This window comes from Heliangelus exortis, chromosome 3 (genome assembly GCF_036169615.1).
Source record: "Heliangelus exortis chromosome 3, bHelExo1.hap1, whole genome shotgun sequence".
In the NCBI taxonomy this organism is placed as follows: domain Eukaryota; kingdom Metazoa; phylum Chordata; class Aves; order Apodiformes; family Trochilidae; genus Heliangelus; species Heliangelus exortis.
In genome coordinates, this window is record NC_092424.1 from 69,043,088 (window position 1) to 69,058,426 (window position 15,339).

Sequence of the window (15,339 nt, forward strand, 5' to 3'; positions counted from 1 at the left end):
ATACAGAGATAAAGATACAAAGATATAGAGAGAATAGAAGAGAACTTGTCTTCTTTTGTGCTTATATATTGGAGATAACACAACTGCCTGCTAGATTATGACAATATATCTTACTGTATTAGAGAGAAATTTATAGGAATATCACATCAGTGAAAAGAGCCCTTTAGAATGCTATAAATATGTTTGCACAAGGAGGCTACCAGGTTGCAGTATTGATTTCCAAATCAATATATCAAATACAGTACATGAGGCTGAGTACAGTCAAGGTTTGAGCACTGGCACAGTTTAGATCTGTTGATACTGGTGTAGCAATACAGAAGGGCAGCAGGCTGCCATTTCCTTCCCAGCCGAGCTGGAGAAGATGAAGGTAGAACATCTTGTTTGTCACCATCCAGAAGCAGGTTACTGCACCCATATCTGTTGTGTAAGTGCTCTTTGGCTCATCCCCTTGGACACACGGGATGTTGTTCAGCAGCCTCTCTGGCACCAAGGCACCCTTTTGGGAACAGGCTGGCAGAGCTGTGGGTGGAAATGGTCTTTTGCAAAAGGTCAGTGATGAAGAGTTGGGGAACAGTAACGACCCTGAATGGAGAAATGGTTTGCAACTTATTTTTTACATATAGTAAAAATGTATAGTCATGAAACTATAAAAATAGTTTTAAGTCAATATAAAACACACAGAAAAATAGAAGTTGTTACTTGAATTAAGCACATACATCTTCTGCACGTAGGAAAGAGGTCCTGAAGTAGATTTTATGGAATCTGGCCTGCTGAAAAGCTCTGCAGTGGTGATGGCACAGCACTCAGATTTGCTTTCTATGTATGCCCAGATTGAGCTGGTAAAATCAAATTCCCCATATTCTAAACTCTCATCCATCTTTTATCTTTATTTTCAATGTTGTTCCCCATTCAGATGTGTAGAACTTGTCTATTAGCTCCTTTCTCTATGAAAGTGTATTATGTGCCCTGCTGCCTGACCAACACCAGCTACAGTCACTGTGTATTGTTTATTCATCAGTAATTTACCAAATTTATTCATAATTTCTAAATTAATTCAGAACTGGTATAACCCCCACATTGTTTTAAGGCACTAAGTTCTTCTTAAACATCTTTTTGACATTAGATGGCTTTTTCTAACATTTCAGTGACCTGCATACTTTCAATGAAAACTGAATTATTGACAGACAGAAATAAATTAATTTGTAATGTCACTGAGTTCATCTCGTGTCTTTGTCATCTTTCTATCAAAGTCATATCAAGGTGAATTTGATGTCTGGGTTTTTTATCCCTTTTACTTTTATGTGTTCTGGGAGGGATAAGAATCACATGTGGTATCAATATTTAAGAGATATCAAGGAAAAAAGACACACAAAAGAAAGCATGCAAATTTTTTTCAGACTTTAGAATAGGTATCATGTTACCTGCACTGTGCCAAAACACAGTGTGCCAAAGAACACCAGTTCTTTTTGTATCTGAATTTAAGCTGGATCCACCCTAGGATGTTGGAAATGTGAAAAAATAATGTACTTAATAAAGGCAGAAAATACATACTCATACACATATAACATCTGATTCTTATCTGTGGATGTTCATGTAGAAGATGTTTCATATGCAGCAAGTCCTAAAGGCAGTGAAAATTGTTCATTTTGTAGGGTTGTATAGTATGGACCTATGAATTTTTTTTTCTTTTTCTTTTCTTTTCTTTTCTTTTCTTTTCTTTTCTTTCTTTTCTTTTCTTTTCTTTTCTTTTCTTTCTTTTCTTTTCTTTTCTTTTCTTTTCTTTTCTTTTCTTTTCTTTTCTTTTCTTTTCTTTTCTTTTCTTTTCTTTTCTTTTTCTTTCGTTTCCTTCTCTTCTCTTCTCTTCTCTTCTCTTCTCTTCTCTTCTCTTCTCTTCTCTTCTCTTCTCTTCTCTTCTCTTCTCTTCTCTTCTCTTCTCTTCTCTTCTCTTCTCTTCTCTTCTCTTCTCTTCTCTTCTCTTCTCTTCTCTTTTCTCTTCTCTTCTCTTCTCTTCTCTTCTCTTCTCTTCTCTTCTCTTCTCTTCTCTTCTCTCTTCTCTCTTCTCTCTTCTCTTCTCTTCTCTTCTCTTCTCTTCTCTTCTCTTCTCTTCTCTTCTCTTTTCTCTTCTCTTCTCTTCTCTTCTCTTCTCTTCTCTTCTCTTCTCTTCTCTTCTCTCTTCTCTCTTCTCTCTTCTCTTCTCTTCTCTTCTCTTCTCTTCTCTTCTCTTCTCTTCTCTTCTCTTCTCTTCTCTTCTCTTCTCTTCTCTTCTCTTTCCTTTTCTTTAAATTTACAAATAACCCACCTAATTTCTGACAACAAATTACAATTGTATATGTTTGGGAAATTCTGCCAAACTGATGGAGTGGAGACGGTTAAGTAAGACACATGTTCTGGTTCCTGAAGTGCTATCCTGGTCTCTACTAAACTCTGTATTAATCCAAATAAATCAAAACAATTGTTGCTTTTCTTCTGTGTTGCTACTAAATGGCTTTGGAGATTTCCCCTGGATGTTGTAGATGGTATGAAAAATCCTAAGACCAGTTTTGCATATGGCCCAGACTTGACATCTTCAAGAAGTATTTGTAAACTACTGGGAACTGTATCATTTTGTCAAAGGGTTCTTCTCTGTGATTCTAAGCCTCGGGAAACAATTTAGGTGATATGCTCTTTGCCTACCCATCTTGTCAGATGCTCTCTAATAACTTTTGAATCCATTAGTTAATTTTAGTTAAATTTGACACAGAAATAGAAAACTTCAGACTATGAAATTCCTCCAAGATTCACGAAATGTAACAGCTCAGTAAAGGAAAGATTTCTTCCTTCAGATTATTACCATGACTGAAAAGGCTGTTGCCCAAGCTCAAAGGTTATTTTACTATATTTAGTTTGCTGGCAAACCAAAACACGCCTAGCTCAAAACCAGCCACATCCCTTTGGTTCTCACCCAGCTGGTAGCTGGAGACAGGAGGAAGAGCTGTGGATGCTGGGGGAAGGGAAGATTGATGTTGGGCAGAGAGCCCAAGCTGTGGACACAGGAAAGGATGAAGAATGGGACATGGATTCAAAGAAGCCAGAACTTAATTTCTGCCACTTCTTAACAGCACAACTTGATCTCTACTTGGGAATGTCTTGAGTCAAAAGCGATACATTACAGTCAAACAGACAGAAGTGAGCTTGGCACCCAAAATGGATCCTTAGTGTAACTAGCACAAAGGTCACCATTTAAAAATGTTTTTTTTTTAATATTAGTATCATCTTTTCTATAAGCATCCAGTTTACTACATACAGTGTTCAGGATTGCACTACTAAGAACAATTTGGTAATCTGATGCTAGTTTACTGTTTGTTTGTTACCGTTGCTATCACAATCATTTCTGTTTCAAGCATGCTTGTTTTCTGCAACAAGCATGCTAAAGTTACAGCTGCTTGTGTTTTGTCTTACACCAAAGCACCTGCTGCAAGTGATGAACTGAAGAGGTTATATGAAGGAAGTTTTGTTTGCCCTAGCAACTATAATTTTGCAGTAATAAGTTAATAACAAAAAAAAAAATTGTTAATACTCAAGAACACATAAAGTTACCAATTAGATTGGAGATAGCCCTTTTAAGGATGTCTAAATATTAGTGTTCCTTCTTAGAGACAAAAGAACTGAAACATCTACATCAGTTTTCCAGTGGTAAGAATGAGGTTTGGAACAGACTCTGGAGTAAATATGGCTCCACTAAGTTATTCTGGAAGCACTGTTTGAGTTAAAGACTGTATGAATTTTGTTTCCTAAAATGTAAGCCTCCTTACACTGAGATGACAAACAAACAAAAAAAAACCCTTTCACTGTTTTTCCCTTAGACAGTCCTGAAAAGCTTACAGTTCTGTAGAATCCAAATTCCTATCATTCCTCAGAAGTCACAGGGTTAGTGGAGGAGCCTATTTTGCCAGAGGTTTACCAACTGGTAAGAAAACTTCAGTCAGAGGAAGATCTTGGGTTTTTTGTCATGATACCAGACTGTGGCTGTGCAGAATCAAACACAATAGTTTCAGACTGAGGAAGACGAGAGCTGGAAGCTCAATTCATGTGACATCACACTAAGGAGAGACCAAACTCTGTAAAATGACATTATAGTCTGTTGGTAAGTGTTCTGCTGGACAGTAGAGCTGGGTCCAAGGTGACAGAAACTTGAGGTTGTTTGTCTTTTTTGACAGCTGGACATACAGAATGTGCAGGAACTTACATACTTGCACTGCCTGGTACCTGTCATATGGTGACTGCAGAAGTGATAGAGAAATTTCATGTGGTTTGAGAGCTATAGGTTGCCTATACCTACATTAGAGGTTGGAAGAAGCAGCACATTTTGTTTGTTTGGTACGCACAACAGGAACTGTTACCAGTTTGTTAATCCTTGTAAGATCCATATTGCCTTCTTGCTGACACCAGTAGCTGGGAAAGAGAAAATGAACTGTGACTTCTTCTACCCAGTCCTAACAATATGGATTTGGTAGCTTCCACAGAGAGAGTGGAAGATGAGAGCCATGGCAAAGCAATTAGCCTAATAAGATTCATCCCACTTCCTTCTCTTATTTTCACAGAGCTTTCCTATGGGTGGTGGGTTGACACTAGCCAGCAGCTAAATGTCCACACAGCTGCTTGCTTACTCCCACCCAAGTGGGACAAGGGGCAGAATAGAAAGGGCAAAAGTGAGAAAAACACATGGGTCAAGATAAAGAGAGTTTCATAAGTCAAGGAAAGAAAAAAAAAAAAAAAGAAAAGGAAACAAGACATTCACTTACTACCTCCCACCAGCAGACTAATGCTCAGCCAGACTGCAAGCAATGAACACTTTGCAAAAACTCCTTTCCCCCAGTTTTCTCTCTGAGCATGATGTTACACAGTGTGCAGTATCTCTTTGGTCAGCTTGTGTCAGCCTACTCGCTGTGGGGGCAGAGTGAGAAACAGAGGTGGCCTTGACGCTGTGCAAGCACTGCTCAGCAATAGCTAAAACACTGGAGTCTTGTCAAGACTGTTTTGGTCACAAATCTAAAAAACAGCACCATATGGGCTGCTTTGAAGAAAATTAACCCCATCCCAACCATACACAATACACCATCAGAGGCTACAGGGAACCAAGGGCACTTTGTACTTCAAAGAAACATTTTATGGCAGTTGAAAATACTTTAGCTTGAGTACAATAATTTAATGCTTTTGGTTGCCTTAATTTTGATGAATGTCTATGTGTAAAACTGGACTGAGGATGACAGAGAAGCTAGTGATAATAATAGTGATAGTTCAACAACAACAGCATTTGCATTCTGTAGTAAGAGCAGTTAGTGATTGTCTATAGATGCATCATCCCCATACTTCCCTTGCATCAACTCTTGTTTCTGCATTTTCCATGAGTCATAGTCACCTTCTCCTTGATACTTTATCCAGATAGAAGTACTGTAGGGGTTTGATGATAAAATGTTTGAGATTTAGTGGCAAGGGTTTAAAAATTACTTTTGCTTCAGTAGTCAGTACTTCAGTAGTCTTTTCTGTATATGGCATTAACAATAGGTAGTCTCAGGAGATGTTGGTTGTTTTGGGGTTTTTTTTTTTTTTGAGTTGTAGTGGCAAGATCATAGCCTGAAGCATGAAAAGATTTTGGTTAGATCTTTCTTTCAGTCTGACTGAATTTGTCTGACTGCAAATTCCTTACTGGTCGATGAAGACAGCTTGTAAAATTAACTGATAGGTTTACTAATACTTTATTAGAAAAGTTTTCCTAAAGATGGGGAAATACCGTGCTTTGCGTTACAGATAGAAAACTTGGTCCCCAAAGGAATAAAACCATGCAGGACAATGGAACTCCTGGTTTCTGCTCTCATTTGACCATCTGGATTTCTTTAAAATTCAGAGTTGCTCAACTTCTTCAGCATAGGGAGCCAGCAGCCAATGCTGTCATTTCCTATCTGGCTGTAAATACAGTTCTGGCATCTAGATAATTTAGGAATTTGCCACTGGGCTATGGATGGAGTTAGGAAATAATAAAATTAGACTGGAAGTAAGAAAAGCAGAACTTCAGTAACATATCAAGGCTTGCAGCATAACAGTTCTTTGTTTTTCCTAAATCTAATTCCACTATAGTTTCACAAAGCTCAAAATCATTCACAGGCAGGAGGGATTCAGCTCTTGGATCACTCATTTCTTTTGTTAGTACATCTTCTCATCTCCTGACAAACTGTGTTGCAGCGAAATCCTGAGCTACAAGTTTCCTCTGGACCATGGTATGCAATAGCCACAAATAACACACATAATTAATTATGTTTTTTTGGATCAATTTACTATAACCCCTCCTGTACCAAATAATTTATTTTCCCAGGTAACAAATCCAAAAGCATTTATTTAGCCTCTCCTCATAGGATCATAAGAATGGCTGTACTAGATGAGACCAGAGGCTAGCACATGATGAAAGGGTATAGGAAAAGTGCCAAGCAGATAGCAATAATCTCTTCTGCATGCATTCCCAGCTCCCAGTAATCTGAATTCTGCAGACTTTCTATGACAGAGGCAGTATTTTGTGTTTAATAGCTCCTAGAGTATTTGCATCCCACCATTTTGTCATTTTGTATTTCTGAGTTTTGGTTATCCAAGCCTGAGTGTTACTATAATCCTAGTATATATATTCTGAGATAGAACTGAAAGGATAAGCTAGTAGTACACTGTAGTTACATGCACAACTATGTAAGTGTGTTTCATGCTTTGTTTTCTTATCCTTCTCCTGAAAAAGTTTCTTCTTTTTCCTTTAAGTTTACCAGAACTACTCATGACTTCACAACTTTTCCTGACACTTAGAACATGAGTTCATCATCATGTCTGTATGTATTTGCTCCCACAGGCATTACACTGCACATTGGAACAGCTTTTAGCTACTACTACTCACACAGACTTGTGGAAGCCTCTTGCATTACTTTTCCACTAGCTTTAGATCTCATTTATTAGACATATTCTTCAAATGTTGTCACATCATTAATTTCTTTTCCCAGTTCACTTATGAACTGTGAACACCTCAGCTTTAAGTACTTTAAGAATTCTTTTGGAATAACCCTTCTTCCATGAAAACTCGTGGTTTACTTCTTCAGACTCAGTTACACCACTTGTGCAGCTCCAAAGTATAACATTTGGGCTGCCATATCCAGAATTAGAGTTTATGTTTTCTCCATAATTACGGGGCAACTTCAATGTTTTTAGAATTCAAAGCTTCCCAAACCTCCTCTTGGAGGTATTGCCTGGCCCTCTAAACCAGCTGTCATGCTGATTCTGAAATGTGAACACTAATTCACACACTAGTTAACAGTGTCATCTGCATTTTTTTTTGTTGTTTCTGAAAAACTGAAGAAAGCCTGCTGTATATACATATTACTACACACAGATTATACTCACATCATATCTTATCTATATTGCAAATGAAATAAGCTCATGCATCTTGCTTCACAGCTCACAGGGAGTAAGTGGGTATGCTAAGATACACAAGTGGTTACACTAGTTGATCAGTCATAAGGGTGAATTGTTGTTGTGCAATAATGGACTGTGGCACATGGTGCAATGAAGAATTGTTTCACTTTTACTTTGCTTTCTCCCACTATTTTTTAGTTGCTGAATTCCCTTGGTTTTGTCGGGTAGCTGTTCATTCTTGCCAGTCTGTAAAGAGAAGGGGATAGCTTTTGTGTTTTTGTGAGGGGTTTCTTTTTCTCAGGAAAAACAGTGAAAAGCAGTACAGCCTATTTTGAGACCAGGTTCTTGGATTATACTCAAGAAAAACAGCACAAGGTTTCTATTTTAGTACTATTTTGATTATGGTACTTTAAAAATGAATTAAAAAAATCAGTGCTAGCCAACTAATGATATCATCAGAGCAGAAGTCAGGATTCCCATCTTCCGTTCCCGGCAGGCTGTCTACATTTACTGTAAAATCTTGAAAGAGCCCCTTAGTTATGTACTGTATTTTCTAAACCTATTAAATAAGTTTAATGCTTGTTTCATAGGTGTTAGAACCTCACTGACACAAAAAGACTCAAAAATTCAGAGTTTTACTGAGAATGATAACATATGAACTTAGTGTCAGCTGAAGATTTCCTAATATATTCCTATTAGAAATCCTCTGGCATGCTGTTCCACTTTAATTTGGCTCTTCACACTCACACTAATAACAGTTAAAAATCCCAAGTATATTTCTACATATTTTAAAATAGAATTGTTATTTTTCTATGCTTCTGAAGAGATAATACACATCATGTGAGACCTCTATTCATATGAATTTTCCCCACTCTTATTCTTTAGACTTCTGAGATGCATCCCTCCAATCTTAAGCGAAACATCATCATCTTAAATGTGAATGAAGTAAACACCATTTGTATATGTTTATTATTGGCCCACTCAAGATCTACTGGAGAAATGCTGTCTTGATTCCTAATAATCCAAAATTTTATGCTGTCTTAACGAGTAGAAGCTTACAAAGAGAGTAAGAAGAGTTATGAAAGTGAGTTAAGAAAATCTGCAACTACTTCCAGATGTGGCCTAGAAAAATTAAAAAAAAACCCACATCTTTTTGGTCTCACTAATACACAAAGAGAAAAATGTAAGAGATTGCCTATAACAGAAAGCAGAACTTACCAAGCCAGGGAATTAAGTTAAGACAAGTTGGAAAGAAAATAAAGCAGTGCATTTTACATGAAAGGCAATCTGCAAAGAAGAAAAATGGTCTGTATGTATTACTTCCATGAGACTGAAGTGCTAGAGACCAAATTCTTCCTTTTTACATTAGAAATCCATGTTTTGGAGAACTGCTTAGAGAACTGGTGAGAATATTCAGTTCCCCAGCTTTCAGTCTTGCTTGAATCACCTTTCCTTTACAACAGTCTGTGTGCTATGTAATTGCATTGACTTGAGATTTGGAAGAAGTGGTGATTTTGATCAGTGACAACCTGAGTATCTTTGGTTAGGCTGTCAGGCTGAAAAAAGTCATGCTTGCAATCTGCAAGCCTATAATTTTCTATTTTTCTTGGTGGGGCAACTAAGACTGTCTGCATCAGCACAATTAACAAATGATAGGGCATTATATAGTATAAATGTTACAGTTGTCTTCTGACTAGAAGCAAATAATACAATGAATAAAAGATTTAAAAACCCCATGTATGCTATTAAGTGTGTATTACCAGCGTTGCAACCATTCTACTGACACGGAAGAGCAATGGAAAGGTCTCAGTACTATTCTGCCTCTTTCCCTTGGCCCATTTGACACTGCTCAAAGATTCATCTCTGTTCTGTGGCTGCCCACTGCTGCTCCTCCTCTGGAGAGGAGATGCCAGGCAGCTGTTTTCCAGCAAGCAGTTGTTCACACAAACAATTTTGTCTATCTTTATGAACTTAAGGTGGAATCCTGCCGTGCACTCCAACCTCAAGAAGATATGAATGTGCCCATTTCTATCCTTTAACCATGAATCAATAAAACTTCTGCTTCAAATGAGGAGGTAGCCTCATTCTTCCTGGCCTCTGATCTGGCCTACACTTGGAGCTGATGCTATGCTTTTAATGGCTTTTATGTGGCTGAAGTAGGGATTCAGAAACTAGAAGCAGAACTGTGTTACCAGAGTTGGAACCAGGGCACAGATCATGTTCTGTGTTTCCCATAACCAACTTTGTACTACCTCAGCTTCCACTGGAGCAGGGGGGCTCACGAGGGGGTTGAGAAGAGTATGGCTTGTTTAGTCCTGTGAAGTAAACTCTGCGTGTGGATGAGATTACTCTCTATAAATATTTTTGGCAGGGGACACACACAGGAGTGGGAAAGGCTACTTCAGGACAGTATTTGTACAGAAATAAAACATGGATGTGGACTGGTCACAGGGAAATGCAGGTCTGCAATTTTAAGGCGGCTTCCAGAGGTCAGAGAGGTTTCTGACAGGCTCCCAGAAGCAACAGCAAGGGGCAAAATGTTTACTGGCAAAAGCATGATCAGTTTATGGAAGACAGAATAAAATGGCTGTCTGCAACACTAGGGAGCTGGGTACAGTGTAGGGCAGAGGGGAATTAAACTGCCTTGGCTTAGAAATGCCATCCTGGCAGAGATTCTGTAACAGTGGGTGCCATTAGCCACTCTCTCATGGGGGCTGCAGACATATAATGTAAAAAGTACATTTTATAGTCTTTACATAGTAGAATTGTAGTATTGTCACTCGATAGTAGAATTGAAATGAAAATAGGCAATAACATCTATTTTTTTTGTCAAAGATGGCAATGAGGACTACTTGTAGAGTTTATTTTTACCAATAGCAAGGTATTTCTAGCAACATTTAAGACTGGATAAATATGTCTGGGTAGCACAACCTTCTGCAGATACATGCTTGTCTTTTCAAGTCTGTGTCACTTTCTTCTCAGTGTTGGCTTTTTCTACTAAATGACCAAAGAAGTGAATGCTTTGTAAAATTTAAATGGATAGCTCTAATTTTAGCAAATGACTTTAAAGTTGACACTGAAAGATCAATGGTGTCCTCTCTCCTGTGTTTAGGAAGTTTGCCAGCTCATGATGGGGGATCAGGCCATGTTCAGAAAGATTTGTATCTGCAGCTGTGGAGAAAAACACTTCTAGGTTTCTGGAAAAAGAAAAGGAGTGATGAAGTTTTCTGAGAATGTCAATTGCCAGCTACCAGGTACAAGGGAAATTCTTAATCATGTTGCCTTCTGGAAGAAATAATCACTTCAAAATGGTTACACTCCTGCTGTAGCTTGAGAAACAAACTTCTGGTTAGGATCTCATGACTTAGCTATGCACTAGTAATCATATATAGTACCTTACCTTATGGAGCAGTTCACCCCTCCCTTTGCTTTGTCAGCAACGACAGATTCTCATCAGCTCGTCTACCCCTCCCACCCAGTCTGTTAGACAGTGAAAAAACTTTCCATGTCGGTAACTAATGCTGGCTGGGCAGGTGACACACCGAGATGGTTTCTCTACATGGACAACCTCCGTTTTTACTCTTCCCTTCTGCAGCTTCTCTCTTTCAGTCACTTGTTGCTGATTATAAACTACGGCTGGGTGCACAATGTAGGGATTATTGCTTCTATGCCAGGATAAAACCTTGATACTTGGTTTGCTCCGCATGCTGCTTCTGTAACGCACATCTGCTTGCAGAATGTTACGGCTTTCACAAAGAAATCCTTAAATGAGACAAAGGTCCTAAAGGCCTAAATACTTCTAGAATCTCAAAATACTCGTAATGAAATCCTAACCTGAAATTAACAGTGTGTTTCTCTGATAGTCTCCATGCTCTGTAGAATCAAAAAGCCTCAGCAATAAGCCTGGGTTACCATTTGAATGAAAACGCAGTCATCTGCCCCAGTGATCCTTAATGTGGCAAACGAGTTTATTCAGCAGCATCTGGCTACCCCTCGCCACCTTCTGAGAATTCCAGTTCCCAACATGGAACCGCAGCGACACGAAGATGCCGCCAGAACCGGTCTCCTCCCCTCCACTCCAGCTTTCCATTCCTCCGTTTACCCCCAGACATGCGCGGGGCCTGCAATGCACTCGTGTCGGCCCGGCAAAGCCGGCACCGAGGCCTCCGCGGGCTGCCGAGCTCTTTGCCTGGGCCGGGCCGGGCCCCATAGCTGCCGGTACTGGACGCGCCTCAACGGCCGCTCCCGCGCGCCGCCTGTCACTGGGGCCGCGAGGCACCAACCGCCGCTCCCGCGGGCACGGCCCCGCCCTTCAGCCCAGAAGTGACCGCCCACCGGGCGCTACCCTTAACCGGGCTCAGGCCGCTGCCTCGTATACAGCCGCCGGTCTCGGCTCGGCTCTGCCCCGCTCCCCTGCCCGCCTCAGGCGGACCAGCTGCGAGCTCGGACTCGGGAGCCGCCGGCGAGGACCTACGGCCCAACCACGGCGGGGGCGCGGTGTGGCTGGCCAATCAAAAAGCAGTATCGGGAAAAGGGGCGGGGCAAGGCTTTGAATGGCACCTCACGAGATAAACAAGTTGCCGCACTATTCAGCACCCGGTGCGCGCTGCGAGGCGCGGCGGCGGCAGCAGCGGCGGCAGCGCTGGCAGCATATGGGTCCTCTTGCTCTTCCAGAGAGAGGCGTCGAGCCCGGTCGCGCTCGCCGCTCCCGCCTCCGCGCCGCAATGTGAAGAGTCAGCAAGTTCCCAGCGGCCGCTGAAATGCTCGGTGTCTCCGGGGAGCCAAGTGCGCCGACGCTGCCTAGCCGGGGCGGCGCGGGGCATGCCGGAAGTTGTAGTTCTCCCGCCGCACCGTCCGCCCGCCGCGACGGGGCTGACGCCCGCAGCCGCACTACGACTCCCGGCATTCCCCGCGCCGCGCCGCGAGGAGCCCAGTTGAAGCGGGTGGCGGCGGAGCGCACCCCCTCCCCCCCCCCGCCAAAAAGCCCCGAACCAAAACAAAAACAAACCGCCCCTTAAGCCCCCCGCCCGCCCGCCGCCCCTACCGAGCCCCGGAAATGGCGGCGCCGGGAGGGGGCTCTGCCAGCCGGGGGTGCTGATCCGGCCGCCGCGTCCCCCCTGCCCGTCTCTCCCCGCCCATGGGCAAGACATGGACTACGAGTTCAAGTCGAAGCTGGCGGCCGAGCGCGAGCGGGTGGAGGACCTGTTCGAATACGAGGGCTGCAAAGTGGGCAGAGGCACCTACGGGCACGTCTACAAGGCCCGCCGCAAGGACGGGTAAGGGCCGCGCCGCGCCGCCGGGCCGCGCCGCCAACGGCCGCCGGGCCCCCTCACTCCCCTACCCCCCCCACTCCACTGCCCTTCACCCCCCTCCCCGGAAAGTTTCTGGCAACGCGCGGGGGCCGGAGCGCGGAGCCCGCCCGGGCAGCCCCCGCCCCGCACCGGGAGCGGGCCCCGGCCCTGAGGCGCGGGGCGTATGCGGCTGCCGGGGGGTGCCCGGCTGCCCGACGTGCCCTGGTGTCGGGTAAGGGGAAGACGAGCCCGTCCCGGCCCCGTAGCTGTGCCGGACGCCCGGCTGTTTGTTGCGGTGCCCGGTGTGTGCCCTCCGTCCCGGCGGCCGCGGGACCCGGCAGCGCCTCGCCGCCGCCGGCAGTGGCCGAGGCCCCCGGTGGCGCTTCCCGCTCTGCCCCCTCCGCCGGCGCAGCGGGGGAAACGGGGGGGGAGGGGGGGGGTGCCGTGTCAGCGGGCTGTGCCGTTGTGATCGCCTTTGGCTTTCACATCGGGTTTCACGTCATCGCTTTCATCTTTTGTGTGGCTGCCTTCGTGCTTTGACGTTCTGCTCCCAGAACTTGCAGGGGATGGGGAAAACGAGCAAGTTCGATGCGAGGAGCACCGGGCTACCCACGGCCCCTCCCCGGGTTCTCCCGAGCAGGCTGGTGTGCCCGAGAGACCCTGGGTACTCACAGGGAGTGTGTTGGTTGGTCCCTGAGCTGGCCCCTGCTCTCGGTACCCAGCTGAACCCAGGTCCAAGCTGGCTGGGTTTAGCGGCCTGTCCGGCGGGCTTAGTGCAGGTAGAACTAGCAGCTCCTGACAGTACCCAGAAAATAGTGGGTTCCCCGTCCCTGGAGATATTTAAAAAAAGACTGGATATGGCACTCAGTGCCATGGTCTGGTAACTGCAGTGGTAGTGGATCAAGGGTTGGACTTGATGATCTCCGAGGTCCCTTCCAACCCAGCCAATTCTGTGATTCTATGATACCTGTGCACAGGTGTGCGGGAGGTGTGTCTCCATCGGCAGCCCTTTCCTCTCCCTCTCCTCACACACCTGGCTGGCCCCTGAGAGGTCATTCAGCCATTAAGCCAATGCATGTTGCCTCAACAGGGCTGGCTTCTTTTCCCCGAGGAATAGGTATCCCGTGGATGCTGTTTTCACTGCACTATGGTTAAGAGAGCAGTGGGGAACTCTGCTTGCAATGCGGGAGTGCTTGGCTGGTGGGCAGTCATTAAAGAGGAGCAGTCCTGAGGCCTGGGTAAGGTTCTTGTGCAGGTGCAGGTTCCAGACATGGCCCTTTTCTTTCAGAAAAGCCATTAAGCACTTTTTTGCTGCAGCATGTGAATAGTGCACAAACACAGTCTGCATTTATAGAAGTGTTCTAAGCATGCGATTCAGTGAAATTGAATAAAACTCTTGCACATCAGATGTGATACCTTTCTAACAGAAAGCCAAAGAGTAATAGCCTTCCATTATAGGCAGCTATGAAACTTTGAGGACAATAAAAGGCTGAATAAGGAAAAATGGCAATTTTACAAATAAAGTCCTGGAAGTGATTAATGGAATGCTGCTGCTTTAGATTAATAGAGAAGTCCAGGGATTTTTCTGTGGGAGTAAATTGCATTCATGTGTGTCTTTAAATTTTCAACTCTGAGTTAAGAGGATGTTGTATCAAAATGATTAATAACTGAAAGGTAGCATGGTAATTCAGGTGGAGAATTAAATGCTGGGAAATGGAGCTCTGACTGACTAGCCTGCTCTGCAAGCTTGAGAATACTAGAGCATAGCTAACTTGGAAAGGAAACGTTGAAGGCTTTCTGGGTATTACAGCTTCCACCAAGCTCTTTTAATATTTGTGGTTTTAGTAGTCGTGTTTTTTAAAAAATTTATATCGTATGAGAGACATGAGAGGAAGTGGTAGCAGAAGCACTCAAAATGCTGGTTAAATGTTTTTTGCTGTTGAGATAATAATCTTAAAATTACTGTTTGTAAGAAGAGCATAGAAGAGGCAGAGCTTTTGGTTTACCATTTTATGCAAAAAATGAAATCTGGTGTCTTTTCTTAACTTATGTTTCAGTACTGTAATTGGCAATGGGAATCCTTTGCAAGAATTACGTTGATGCTGCAAAGCACCATAAAGGAGTTGTCTTCAAAATCCCTACAATAATAATAGTATTATGCTATAATCACAGTATTATAAATGCAGATGGGTAGTAAAGCAAAAGTAAACATGATAAAAAAGATAGCTAATGTGTCAGAGCTGGAAATAATCAAAGGGAGACCTTGAACTGTAAGAAAACAAACTGGTAAGAGGAAGTGCAAAAGTGCAAAGTTTCTGTGGGCAGTCAGATAGATTGAAATTACTTCATGATGCTTGGAAACTGGGTATTTCCCTTCCCTTCCCCCCCCCTTTTTTTTCTTCTCTATGGTGTTGGTGACTTCACTCTCAGCTGCTTTTGTGTGTCTCTAGGACCTTGGGTGAAAGTTAGATGTGAACAAGTTAAAAAAAACTTGAAAAAACCTTAAATCATTGAAATAAGGTGATTTCCTTGTGAAATTACCTAGATAAAATGTCTCTGCAAGGTGGAGGATATCTAGCATTAGTTCTTAAATTTCAGGCATCCTTAGTGACAGAAGGAAACTTTT

At 43.1% G+C, this 15,339-nt stretch overlaps 1 protein-coding gene and 1 long non-coding RNA gene across 3 annotated transcripts in view; one reads left to right on the forward strand and one right to left on the reverse strand.

Moving 5' to 3' along the window:
• LOC139794894 (uncharacterized) overlaps positions 1 to 10,913 on the reverse strand; it is a 15,611-nt gene extending 4,698 nt beyond the window's left edge. The window contains exon 1 of the long non-coding RNA XR_011725297.1: positions 10,823 to 10,913. This is a non-coding gene — a long non-coding RNA (uncharacterized lncRNA). The remainder of the gene's footprint in view (positions 1 to 10,822) is intronic.
• A 1,644-nt stretch (positions 10,914 to 12,557) lies between these two features.
• The window catches only part of CDK19 (cyclin dependent kinase 19), a 122,818-nt gene continuing 120,036 nt past the window's right edge, over positions 12,558 to 15,339 (forward strand). The window contains exon 1 of one of the 2 annotated variants that reach the window (XM_071741166.1): positions 12,558 to 12,698. In XM_071741166.1, the coding sequence (XP_071597267.1) occupies positions 12,571 to 12,698 (128 nt within the window). In that variant the 5' untranslated portion in view covers positions 12,558 to 12,570. Of the gene's footprint in view, positions 12,699 to 12,821; positions 12,946 to 15,339 lie in introns of those variants that run through there. The other variant, XM_071741167.1, reaches the window with a different exon arrangement.